Raw genomic sequence first — 13,919 nt, 5'->3', positions numbered from 1 at the left:
AAATCTCAGTTTAACATGAACAGGTTAGTTTTTATTTAGAAAATGTATATGGACGGTTGATTCACAGTTTTAGTCAACTGTTGGTTCAAATCATGCCATTTAAGAGTTGTTCATATTCTACTGCATAAACAGACATGATTTTTACATGATTGTCTGAAGTACAGCCAGAGATTAATATTAAATTGAGTATTTGAGTATCAAAATATTTAGTTTAAATTGTATTCTGTCTGACATCTATATTCCTTTCTTCGTACAATGACTTGGTTTATGTTTCATGTGATTGCGTTCAAGTTTAAGGTAAACCCAATATTTTCATTAATGTGAATTAATTCTTAATCAGGAAATGCAATGTTTCATTGTTAGTCTTGTACATTAAAGCAATTACTACAGAATTGTTAATTAAAAATATGTAATGATGTTGATGTTAATAATTGTTTATGTGGATGTGTTTTCAATTAAAGATTAAATGAAAAAATACATGAGCCATTGTATAGCAGTCTGTGCACCAATTGAATTTCACTCATTTTGTAGTTGGCCGATATGCTTACCCTAGTATTAGGGGTGCTAGTCCCTCCTATATTCAGCTATTAGTGTAGATTTACAAACATTAAATTCCCATTGACAACAAACTGAGAATCTATGTGTCTGAGCAAATCGGTATTTTCGTTCTACACAAATTCCCATTGACATTGAATGGACAATTTACATATGTGTCTGAGCAAATTGGCTTAGTGTCCATTATGTCCACACAAACATTAAATTCCCATTGACGATGAATGGAGAATTTTACGTCATAGTATGAGCAAATGGGCATAATATGTGTCTATTTTACGTCAGGATGATGTACGATGATAAGAGTGCCCCTCACTTCACACAGGTGTGATTTTTTATCTGCACATGTACAGTAACAATGATCACACATGGAGTTCTATCATAGTACACAATTTTGATTGATTGATTGAAATATTTAACAGTTTGCAGAATTACAGTACATTTCAAGTACAACCAAATACAAAAACTGTTAACTGTGAGTGGACGACACCATAAAGCATTACACTTGTTTACAATAGGGCCCACCATTTTCAATTCATCAAAACATTAAGAGACGTGTGAATATACACAACTATAGTCAAAACGGGAAATCATCATAGAGGAGGTAAAAGGGGAAAAGAAACATATACAGTGAGGGGGAAAAGGGGGGGGGGATTCAGATTTTACGGGGGCCAGTTTCGAATTGCAGCCGTCCGTAGGTGCCCTTTTTAGTGCAGTTTTGAAGGAGTCAAGGGATTCGCATGTCTTGATGACTGTTGGTAGGGCGTTCCACATTTTGGTGGCATATAGAAGCGAAATTAATTTAGTCCCCCATGTATTGTTTTATTTTTATTGTGCCTAACAAACATACAATTGTTAGTTGTTTTTTTGAGGAAGCAATTTTTAAAATAGTGTATTGATATGAACAAGATTTAGATATTCAGTAAAGTTATGTAAATGTTGGAACGTCCTCCATGGGCTTTAGGCACTGATAGACAGTATTATCTGACCCCTGGTGGCCACTCTTTGACATTGTGCATTCTGCTTCATGTCTGGTAAATAAAGAAATGTCTTTCTCAGCTGAAAACCTTTTCTCTTCTGTTGAACATGAAATAAGTTGAATTGTTGTACATAATTTATCCTGTTCATTCTCATGGTTCAGGACACACAGATATGTTTAACAGTAATATGCCTAGATTGATATAATGGGCCTACAAAAGTTGACACAATCTCCTGTCCTAATAAATGTAACATTTCGTTACCAAAAAAGAAAGAAAGAAAATAATGTATTCATTCACTAGAGCCTTATCAAAAGGCCTTCAAATCTATTGCAATAACTTGATTTTCACGAATCACGTTATTGCATCAGTAGGCCTAATAAACAATGTCCTACATTGACACAAATTGACAACTTTACAAAAACAAAAATACATCCATATTGCTTTTCATCATCGAGTCAACTTGATGACATAATGTTGTATAAAGTAAATTGAAGACAACAGGCCTTTTTTTTGTGCAATAGATCATAATCTAATAATCTACTGCAACGTAATATTACATAATTATGTAACTGAGCATACAAATGTTAACTTAAACAGGTGGAATTTTACCGTACTTTCGAGGTACTTTTGCTTTACTTAGTGATTCCATATAATATGTATGTGCTGCAGTGCAGCACATACATATTATATAGCACAAGCACATAACAAAATATCAATGCATTAATAATTACAATCCAATAGACATTCTGCAGCTATAGGGTTTGCTGGTAGTCTACTGTGGCTGTGAGTATATTTTGATGCCTTTTTTGAAGACCTTTGTACTTATAGCTTGATTGATTGATTGAAGTATTTATTAACAGTTTGCAGAATTACAGTACAGTTCAAGCACAACTCAATACAAACTTTGTATTGAGTTGTGCATGGCTGCTGCTGACCCTCCTGTCCTCCTCCCTGTAAGAGAGGAGCTCCAGAAAGTGGGAGTGTTTGTGGATTATGAGGAGGGTCTGGTCTCCTTTTATGATGTGGAGTCCAGAGTTCACCTCTACTCTTTCACTGGCTGCTCCTTCACTGAGAGACTGTATCCTTTCTTCAGTCCCAGTGTCAAAAGGCTCATGGAGAGGCTTATCAATCCAATCAGGCCTGATTGAATGGCAGGTTGTTCCCTGGCCACGCACAGGTGTGGGAGGCTATATAAGTGGCCAGCTGCACTCATTTCCCAAAGCCCAGATCACCAAACCACTGCTGCCTGTCTCCCAAACATAAAGCTCCACCTTCTACCACCTCCTGCAACCCTCCAACCTGTGTGCGTCCAAGAGCAAGTCAGAAAGGCTGTGGAACAGCAACTGTTTGTTCTTCACCTCATTTATACCATTTTAAATATGGTGGTATAAACTCTGCTCCTCTGATAATCTCTCCTGTCAATCACACAGATTAGACTAAACCTCAGCTTCACTAAAAGGTTTTCATTTAAGACAATAAAGGTGTATAATTATGGAAGGTTAATTTACAGATTCACCTGCCAGTTCAAATCAAGCCATTGATTACTGTCGCTCCTATTGTATATCTGACTGTTGAAATCTTTTCTTTGTTAGTACAAAGACTTGATTGTGTGTTTTATTTTATTGCCTTCCAGTTTGACATTGTTTTTAAATTAAGGAGCATGAAAATGTTTATCAGGAATACTAATGTATTATTGTCAGTCTTGTACTTTAATGCAATTACTATAGAACTGTTAATTGTAAATCTAATATTAATAATCTTTGGGGATTTGATTTACAAGAATATACAAGAAAACACAAAGATTTATGTATATTTCCGCACAGTAATGAGCAGGATAATAATGTCTATACAGGTATATGCTACCTTAGAATAGATGTAGGCCTAGACTTATTTGACAGTGCATAAACACAAAATTTACTTGAGTAAAAGTACAAAAGTTTTGGCATCAGAATATACTTAAAGTACCAAAACTCATTTATACAGAATGTCCCATTTCAAGTATTCAAATGTATAAAAAGATCTTTTGAAAATGGCAGATATCAAACTCGCAATGTGTCGCATCGCAACCTATTGTGAGCTAGTAGATCATCTATTTTCAAATGGAAGAAATATATATATGGCTTAATGTATTTAATGTATGTTTTGTAATGATAAATCTACAAATAATGAAGTAAAGTATAATATTTTGATCCTTAGTGGAGTAGAATTAAAAGTATTGGAAATTCGAAATACTCAAGTAAAGTACAGAAAGGTACAGTACTTGAGTAAATGTACTATCATAGGCACATGCCTATCATCACACAGGCATGTGCCTGTCTGCCTATGTGTAAATATGTACCTGACTGTCAACTGTTCCAAAAGAAACATCAGATCGAGTTATTATAACCATTGAACTGTTTCATTCAAGAACTACATTTCTTTCACTTTTTATTTCCAGCGTGTAGAGATGGCGTGTGCCGGCAGCAGCCTCCTGTCTGAAGAGCAGTTCCTGTGTTCTATCTGTCTGGATGTGTTCACTGATCCGATCAGCACTCCATGTGGACACAACTACTGCAACGCCTGCATCACACGTTACTGGGACACTAAGGATGTGTGTCAGTGTCCGCTATGCAAAGAAACCTTCTACAAGAGACCAGCGTTCTCCGTTAATAAAGTTTTCTCCGAGATGGCTGATCAGTTTAGGAAGTCAAAGCAGCTGAAGAAAACTTCAACCGCAACCCCAAAACCTGCTGAACCAGATGACGTCTCCTGTGACATCTGTACTGAGAACAAGCTAAAGGCCGTGAAGTCCTGCCTGATGTGTCTGACCTCCTACTGTGAGACTCACCTGGAGCCTCATCACAGAGTCTTAGGATTAAAACGACACACACTAATCGACCCTGTGAAGAACCTGGAAGACTATATGTGTAAGAAACATGACAAACCTCTGGAGCTGTTCTGTAAGACTGACCACACCTGTGTTTGTCAGTTCTGCACTCAGTCAGACCACAAGTTACATCAGATTGTGTTTATGAAAGAGGCATATGAAGGAAAGAAGGCTGAGCTGGGACAGACAGAGGCTGAGGTTCAGCAGATGATCCAGGAGAGACAACTGAAGGTTCAGGAGGTCCAACACTCAGTAGATCTCAGTAAGAAAGATGCAGACAGAGAGATAGCAGACAGTGTGCAGGTCTTCACTGCTCTGATCAGCTGTATTGAGAGAAGCCAGGCTGAGCTCATTGATGGGATTGAAGAGAAGCAGAAAACAACAGAGAAACGGGCTGAAGGCTTCATTAAAGATCTGCAACAGGAAATCTCTGAGTTAAAGAAGAGAAGCTCTGAGCTGAAGCAGCTCTCGCTCACTGAAGACCACCTCCACCTCCTCCAGAACTTCACATCCATCAACACTGGGTGGAGACCCACCAAGGACTGGACAAAGGTCAACGTCCATCAGTCTCCACACCTGGGGACAGTGAAGACAGCTGTGGCTCAGCTGGAGAAGACACTGAGTCAAGAGATGGAGAAGATGATGTGTGAGGCTGAGCTGAGGAGGATCCAGAAATATGCTGTGGATGTAACTCTGGACCCTGATACAGCAAACTGCCAACTCATCCTGTCTGAGGATGGAAAACAAGTGAGTCGTGGAGACGTGAAGAAGAAACTCCCAAACACCAAAGTGAGATTCTCTTCATGTGCCTCTGTCTTAGGAAAACAAAGCTTCTCCTCTGGAAGGTTTTACTTTGAGGTTCAGGTTAAAGGGAAGACAGGGTGGGCTTTAGGAGTGGCCAGAGAGTCCAGCAACAGGAGGGGACACACAATCACACTGGAGCCCAACAACGGTTACTGGACTATAGGGTTGTGGAATGGAAATGAGTACATGGCTGCTGCTGACCCTTCTGTCCTCCTCCCTGTAAGAGAGAAGCTCCAGAAAGTGGGAGTGTTTGTGGATTATGAGGAGGGTCTGGTCTCCTTTTATGATGTGGAGTCCAGAGTTCACCTCTACTCTTTCACTGGCTGCTCCTTCACTGAGAGACTCTATCCATACTTCGATACTGGACTACATGATGATGGTAAAAACTCAGCTCCTCTGATCATCTCTCCTGTCAGTCACACTGATTAAAAATCTCAGTTTAACATGAACAGGTTAGTTTTAAAATGTATATGGACGGTTGATTCACCGTTTTAGTCAACTGTTGGTTCAAATCATGCCATTTAAGAGTTGTTCATATTCTACTGCATAAACAGACATGATTTTACATGATTGTCTGAAGTACAGCCAGAGATTAATATTAAATTGAGTATCAAAATATTTAGTTTAAAAAATGTATTCTGTCTGTGAGACATCTATATTCCTTTCTTCGTACAATGACTTGTGTTTCATGTGATTGCGTTCAATTTGAAGGTAAACCCAATATTTTCATTAATGTGAATTAATTCTTAATCAGGAAATGCAATGTTTCATTGTTAGTCTTGTACATTAAAGCAATTACTACAGAATTGTTAATTAAAAATATGTTATGATGTTAATAATTGTTTATGTGGATGTGTTATCAATTAAAGAGAATGAAAAAATACATGAGCCATTGTAATAATGTAGCCTCTATTGTATAGCAGTCTGTGCACCAATTGAATTTCACTCATTTTGTAGTTGGCCGATATGCTTACCCTAGTATTTTTGAGGGGCGCTAGTCCCTCCTATATTCAGCTATTAGTGTAGATTTACAAACATTAAATTCCCATTAACATTGAATGGACAATTTACAGATCATGTGTCTGGCTTAGTGTCTATTTTTGTCCTACACGAAGTAGAACATTTAATTCCCATTGACAATGAACGGACAATTTTACGTGAGCAAATTGGCTTAGTGTATTATGTCCACACAAACATTAAATCCCCATTGACAATGAACGGAGAATTTTACGTCATAGTATGAGCAAATAGGCATGTGTATTTTACGTCAGGATGATGTACGATGATAAGAGTGCCCCTCACTTCACACAGGTGTGATTTATATCTGCACATGTACAGTAACAATGATCACACATGGAGTTCTATCATAGTACACAATTTTTATTGATTGAAATATTTAACAGTTTGCAGAATTACAGTACATTTCAAGCACAACTCAATGCAAAGACTGTTAACTGTGAGTGGACGACACCATAAAGCATTACACTTGTTTACAAGAGGGTCCACCTTGTTCAATTCATCAAAAACATTTAGAGACGTACAAATAGACACTTAAAACATTTTAATACGTATTTCACTTGTAACAGTGCATTTGTAGGCTACAATGTAATATTGCTTCAAATAAATATGATTATTACTTTTCCACAACGTAGGATAGGATATGTTTACAGTCTTAACGGCTACTCTACTTTGGGAGTTTGTGGGAGCAATCAATGCCTAAAAACCCCTGAGAATGAACCAAATGGTAGCCAAAAGACCATGTTTTTTGATTGATCAAATTGATTTGATATTTAACAGTTTGCAGAATTACAGTACATTTCAAGTACAAAAACTTGAAATGGACGACACCATAAAGCATTACACTTGTTTACAATAGGGCCCACACACTGTCACACTCTCAGTTTTGAATTAATTTATTTGATAATTAATTAATTAATTAATTTGTAAAACTGAGAATTAATTAATTAAACCAATCCATTGTTTCACATTGTATGCTGTACTTTCTTTCTGGATGCCATCTGCCATCACTGGCGGCAACTAATAGGCTCATTTCACTTGGTGATCAAGTTTCCGTAAAAGGTGAGCTCGAGACGCCGCTGTAGGCCTACTGTACTGTAGTCCGGACGCCACACACACTCCTGGCAGTCGGATGACGTGGCTTGATTTGCATGTCTTGATGACTGTTGGTAGGGCGTTCCACATTTTGGTGGCATATAGAAGCGAAATTAATTTAGTCCCCCATGTATTGTTTTATTTTTATTGTGCCTAACAAACATACAATTGTTAGTTTGAAGAAGTTTTTGAGGAAGCAATTTTTTAAATAGTGTATTGATATGAACAAGATTTAGATATTCAGTAAAGTTATGTAAACGTTGGAACGTCCTCCATGGGCTTTAGGCACTGATAGACAGTATTATCTGACCCCTGGTGGCCACTCTTTGACATTGTGCATTCTGCTTCATGTCTGGTAAATAAAGAAATGTCTTTCTCAGCTGAAAACCTTTTCTCTTCTGTTGAATATGAAATAAATTGAATTGTACATAATTTATCCTGTTCATTCTCATGGTTCAGGACACACAGATATGTTTAACAGTAATATGCCTAGATATAATGGGCCTACAAAAGTTGACACAATCTCCTGTCCTAATACATGTAACATTTCGTGACCAAAAAAGAAAGAAAGAAAATAATGTATTAATTCACTACTAGAGCCTTATCAAAAGGCCTTCAAATCTATTGCAATAAATTGATTTTCACGAATCAAGTTTTTGCATCAGTAGGCCTAATAAACAATGTCCTACACTGACACAAATTGACAACTTTACAAAAACAAAAATACATCCATATTGCTTTTCATCATCAAGTCAACTTGATGACATAATGTTGTATAAAGTAAATTGAAGACAACAGGCCTTTTTTTGTGCAATAGATCATAATGTAATAATCTACTGCAACGTAATATTACATAATTAATTAATTATGTAACTGAGCGTACAAATGTTAACTTAAACAGGTGGAATTTTACCGTACTTTCGAGGTACTTTTGCTTTACTTAGTGATTCCATATAATATGTATGTGCTGCAGTGCAGCACATACATATTATATAGCACAAGCACATAACAAAATATCAATGCATTAATAATTACAATCCAATAGACATTCTGCAGCTATAGGGTTTGCTGGTAGGCTACTGTAGCTGTGAGTATATTTTGATGCCTTTTTGGAAGACCTTTGTACTTATAGCTTGATTGAAGTATTTATTAACAGTTTGCAGAATTACAGTACAGTTCAAGCACAACTCAATACAAACTTTGTATTGAGTTGTGCATGGCTGCTGCTGACCCTCCTCTCCTCCTCCCTGTAAGAGAGAAGCTCCAGAAAGTGGGAGTGTTTGTGGATTATGAGGAGGGTCTGGTCTCCTTTTATGATGTGGAGTCCAGAGTTCACCTCTACTCTTTCACTGGCTGCTCCTTCACTGAGAGACTGTATCCTTTCTTCAGTCCCAGTGTCAAAAGGCTCATGGAGAGGCTCATCAATCCAATCAGGCCTGATTGAATGGCAGGTTGTTCCCTGGCCACGCACAGGTGTGGGAGGCTATATAAGTGGCCTAGCTGCACTCATTTCCCAAAGCCCAGATCACCAAACCACTGCTGCCTGTCTCCCAAACATAAAGCTCCACCTTCTACCACCTCCTGCAACCCTCCAACCTGTGTGCGTCCAAGAGCAAACGTAAGTCAGAAAGGCTGTGGAACAGCAACTGTTTGTTCTTCACCTCATTTATACCACCATTTGAAATATGGTGGTATAAACTCTGCTCCTCTGATAATCTCTCCTGTCAATCACACAGATTAGACTAAACCTCAGCTTCACTAAAAGGTTTTCATTTAAGACAAAGGTGTATAATTATGGAAGGTTAATTTACAGATTCACCTGCCAGTTCAAATCAAGCCATTTACGAGAATGTACAAGAAAATGCTTAGAGTTAATTAATCCATTCATAAAACTTTACAACTGGAACCAATTATGTGTCCATGTTGTTACAAACAATAAATTCCCACTGACAAAATAGCAAAAAGCAAATAGGCATAGTGTCTATTTTATGTCATGATGTACTATGATAAGAGCGCCCCTCACTTCACACGGGTGTGATTTTTATGTGCACATTTACAGTAACAATTATCACGCATGGAGTTCTATCATGATAGTACAGTCAAAGTCTTGAGTGGAGAGCAGAGTGGATCTGCTCACTGCTCAAATCTAAAATACCTAAAACCACATATTGCACACATAAAGGATCTATCCCCCAGGAAAGTGTTCTAAATCTGCTAAACGTCATTAACGTATATTATTTTTGCAAAAAGGGTGAAGTGTCCCTTTAACTGCAACAAGGAAGTTTCTCAGTAAATCTAAACTGAAAGTACAGCGCTGACAGAAGCTGGGTGGCAGACAGCTCACTGCACTCTCTCTACCACACCTTCAGACGGATCTTTCACAGAAATACTTAGACAGGTGAGTACAACAAACTATATGACTTATTACAATATATATATATATATAACCGCTCCTATCCAGCAGAATAACAAACGCTCCAACTGATATCTCAAAGGTTGTTTATTTCCCCAAGACAACGTGAAAAACTGCAACACAAAACACGATATCTTTTTAAACACAATGAAATTACAACACTGTTTACAAAGAAAACAACAACATGTAACATACCTTGTGCACCTTCTCCAGATTATTTTAGGAGAGCGACGTTATCTTCTCTTATATTCTTTATTTAAGGACACTCTTTTTAGACGTGGGAAGAGCTCCTTGCGCCACTGAAACCCAGCTTGTTCTGACTGAGTTCAGCTCACACGTGCAATCAATGCTGCCTCACTCTAATCACAGGGCTCTGCTCCTGCATGCCCTTCTAGGTCATCATGAACAGCAATAAAGGACCAGGCACCACACACAGCATGCAAATACAATATGTACCCAAATAAACATACATATAATGTTCACATATTATACATTTTCAGAAAGGTAAGCCATAAAATAGAATATTACAAAATGCCCATTGCTGGGACAGCTACAATATCATTAATTGACAGAGAATGTATATATCCATACATGATCTTATACTATTCTTTGATATCCTCAGTATAAATCACAGGTTTCAATAATGTAACCAAAGAGTAACCCCGCCCGTGAGAGCAGGGTTCTTCCAATCTTCTGCCGTAGTCTGAAAAGTGAAAACCCACCTCTTCAGACTCCATCATGGCCCGTAGCACAAATTTACAGGCATATGCAAAGGCCCAATTTATGTAATTTAAGATAGCATTTTATGTAGACTAATAAAGACAGCACTATAAAGTAGGCCTATACATGCATATAGTTTCATAGATATTCCACTGTTACGTTCTTAGCTTATGTATGATTCATGAACTACTTTTTTTACATATGTGATGTATTGCCATGCTTTTTGTTCTTGCTTAATGTAAATCTCTCTGGATTAAGAGTGTCTGCTAAATGCCTACATTGTAAATTGTAAGAGTATCAATACTACCATGTAGAAAGTCTTGTACACAGAATTTACTTGAATAAAAGTACAAAAGTATTGGCATCAAAATCTATACTTAAAGTAGGCCTACCAAAACTCATGTATAGAGAATTTCAAGTAGTATTTAAAAAGATCTTTTGAAAATAGCAGATATACAAACACACAATGTGTTGCAGCGCAAACTATTGTGAGCAAGTAGATCATCTATTTTCAAATGGACGAAATGTATATAGGGCTTAATGTATGCTTAATGTATGTTTTGTAATGATAAATCTACAAATAATGAAGTAAAAGTATAATATTTTGATCCGTAGTGTAGTGGAGTAGAATTAAAAGTATTGAAAATTGGAAATACTCAAGTAAAGTACAGCAAGGTACAGTACTTGAGTAAATGTAGTTAAGTAAATGTACTATCATAGGCACATGCCTATCATCACACAGGCATGTGCCCGTCTGCCTATGTGTAAATATGTACCTGACTGTCAACAACTGTTCCAAAAGAAACATCAGATCGAGTTATTATAACCATTGAACTGTTTCATTCAAGAACTACATTTCTTTCACTTCTTATTTCCAGCGTGTAGAGATGGCGTGTGCCGGCAGCAGCCTCCTGTCTGAAGAGCAGTTCCTGTGTTCTATCTGTCTGGATGTGTTCACTGATCCAATCACCACTCCATGTGGACACAACTACTGCAACGCCTGCATCACACGTTACTGGGACACTAAGGATGTGTGTCAGTGTCCGCTATGCAAAGAAACCTTCTACAAGAGACCAGCGTTCTCTGTTAATAAAGTCCTCTCCGAGATGGCTGATCAGTTCAGGAAGTCAAAGCAGCTGAAGAAAACTTCAACCACAACCCCAGAACCTGCTGAACCAGATGACGTCTCCTGTGACGTCTGTACTGAGAACAAGCTCAAGGCCGTGAAGTCCTGCCTGATGTGTCTGACCTCCTACTGTGAGACTCACCTGGAGCGTCATCGCACAGTCCCAGCATTAAAACGACACACACTAATCGACCCTGTGAAGAACCTGGAAGACTATATGTGTAAGAAACATGACAGACCTCTTGAGATGTTCTGTAAGACCGACCACACATGTGTTTGTCAGTTCTGCACTCAGTTAGAGCACAAGTTACATCAGATTGTGTCTATGAAAGAGGCATATGAAGGGAAAAAGGTGGAGCTCGGAGAGACAGAGGCTGAGGTTCAGCAGATGATCCAGGAGAGACAAGTGAAGATCCAGGAGGTCAAACACTCAGTAGATCTCAGCCAGAAAGATGCAGACAGAGAGATAGCAGACAGTGTGCAGATCTTCACTGCTCTGATCAGCTGTATTGAGAGAAGCCAGGCTGAGCTCATTGATGGGATTGAAGAGAAGCAGAAAACAACAGAGAAACAGGCTGAAGGCTTCATTAAAGATCTGCAACAGGAAATCACTGAGTTAAAGAAGAGAAGCTCTGAGCTGAAGCAGCTCTCACTCACTGAAGACCACCTCCACCTCCTCCAGAACTTCACTTCCACCAACACTGGATGGAGACCCACCAAGGACTGGACAAAGGTCAATATAAATCAGTCTCCACACCTGGGGACAGTGAAGACAGCTGTGGCTCAGCTGAAGAAGACACTCAGTCAAGAGATAGAGAAGGAGCTGCGTGATGCTGAGCTGAGGAGGGTCCAGCAATATGCTGTGGATGTAACTCTGGACCCTGATACAGCACACTGCGACCTCATCCTGTCTGAGGATGGAAAACAAGTGAGTCATGGAGACGTGAAGAAGAATCTCCCAGACAACAAAGAGAGATTCTCCCGTTATGCCTCTGTCTTAGGAAAACAAAGCTTCTCCTCTGGAAGGTTTTACTATGAGGTTCAGGTTAAAGGGAAGACTGACTGGTGGTTAGGAGTGGCCAGAGAGTCCATCGACAGGAGGGGACTAACCACACCGACCCCCAACAACGGTTACTGGTCTATATGGTTGAGGGATGGAAATAAGTACAAGGCTGCTGCTGACCCTTATGTCCTCCTCCCTGTAAGAGAGGAGCTCCAGAAAGTGGGAGTGTTTGTGGATTATGAGGAGGGTCTGGTCTCCTTTTATGATGTGGAGTCCAGAGTTCACCTCTACTCTTTCAGTGGCTGCTCCTTCACTGAGAGACTCTATCCATACTTCAATCCCTGCAGTTTGAATTATGATTGTATAAACTCAGCTCCTCTGATCATCTCTCCTGTCAGTCACACTGATTAAAAATCTCAGTTTAACATGAACAGGTTAGTTTTAAAATGTATATGGACGGGTGATTCACCGTTTTAGTCAACTGTTGGTTCAAATCATGCCATTTAAGAGTTGTTCATATTCTACTGCATAAACAGACATGATTTTTACATGATTGTCTGAAGTACAGCCAGAGATGAATATGATAAATTGAGTATTTGAGTATCAAAATATTTAGTTTAAAATGTATTCTGTCTGTGAGACATCTATATTCCTTTCTTCGTACAATGACTTAGTTTGTTTCATGTGATTGCGTTCAAGTTTAAGGTAAACCCAATATTTTCATTAATGTGAATTAATTCATTTTTTTTGTTATCAAATGTTTTTTATTTTAAGACAAATCACAATAATACACGTTAACAACATGAATGACTTAAAGAAAACAAAACACATATAAAACAACACATAACAGCAAAAGCAAGGAACACAAAAACAAACAATCCCACCCACCCCTCCCCCCCGAGACCAAAGATGCCACAAAATGTTAATGTGAATTAATTCTTAATCAGGAAATGCAATGTTTCATTGTTAGTCTTGTACATTAAAGCAATTACTACAGAATTGTTAATAAAAAATATGTAATGATGTTGATGTTAATAATTGTTTATGTGGATGTGTTATCAATTAAAGCTAAAATGAAAAAATACATGAGCCATTGTAATAATGTAGCCTATATTGTATAGCAGTCTGTGCACCAATTGAATTTCACTCATTTTGTAGTTGGCCGATATGCTTACCCTAGTATTTTTAGGGGTGCTAGTCCCTCCTATATTCAGCTATTAGTGTAGATTTACAAACATTAAATTCCCATTGACAACAAACTGAGAATCTATGTGTCTGAGCAAATCTGTATTTTCGTCCTACACAAATTCCCATTGACATTGAATGGACAATTTACATCATGT

The 13,919-nt window shown here is 38.2% G+C and overlaps 1 protein-coding gene across 1 annotated transcript; it reads left to right on the top strand.

Annotated features, from left to right (window-relative positions):
- Nucleotides 1-3,978: 3,978 nt before the first annotated feature.
- On the top strand, nucleotides 3,979-12,987 carry LOC310865854 (uncharacterized protein; the record flags this gene model as incomplete). The annotated part of the gene is made up of 2 exons (XM_083775063.1): nucleotides 3,979-5,628; nucleotides 11,326-12,987. 2 exons carry the CDS (start codon nucleotides 3,979-3,981, stop codon nucleotides 12,985-12,987), a joined length of 3,312 nt encoding a protein of 1,103 aa, XP_083631189.1.
- Between the last annotated feature and the right edge of the window lie 932 nt (nucleotides 12,988-13,919).

This window comes from Protomyctophum parallelum (assembly GCF_964188405.1).
Source record: "Protomyctophum parallelum genome assembly, chromosome: 10".
NCBI lineage: Eukaryota > Metazoa > Chordata > Actinopteri > Myctophiformes > Myctophidae > Protomyctophum > Protomyctophum parallelum.
Note: the sequence above shows the minus strand (reverse complement) of the source record. Positions and strands in the feature narration are given on the sequence as shown.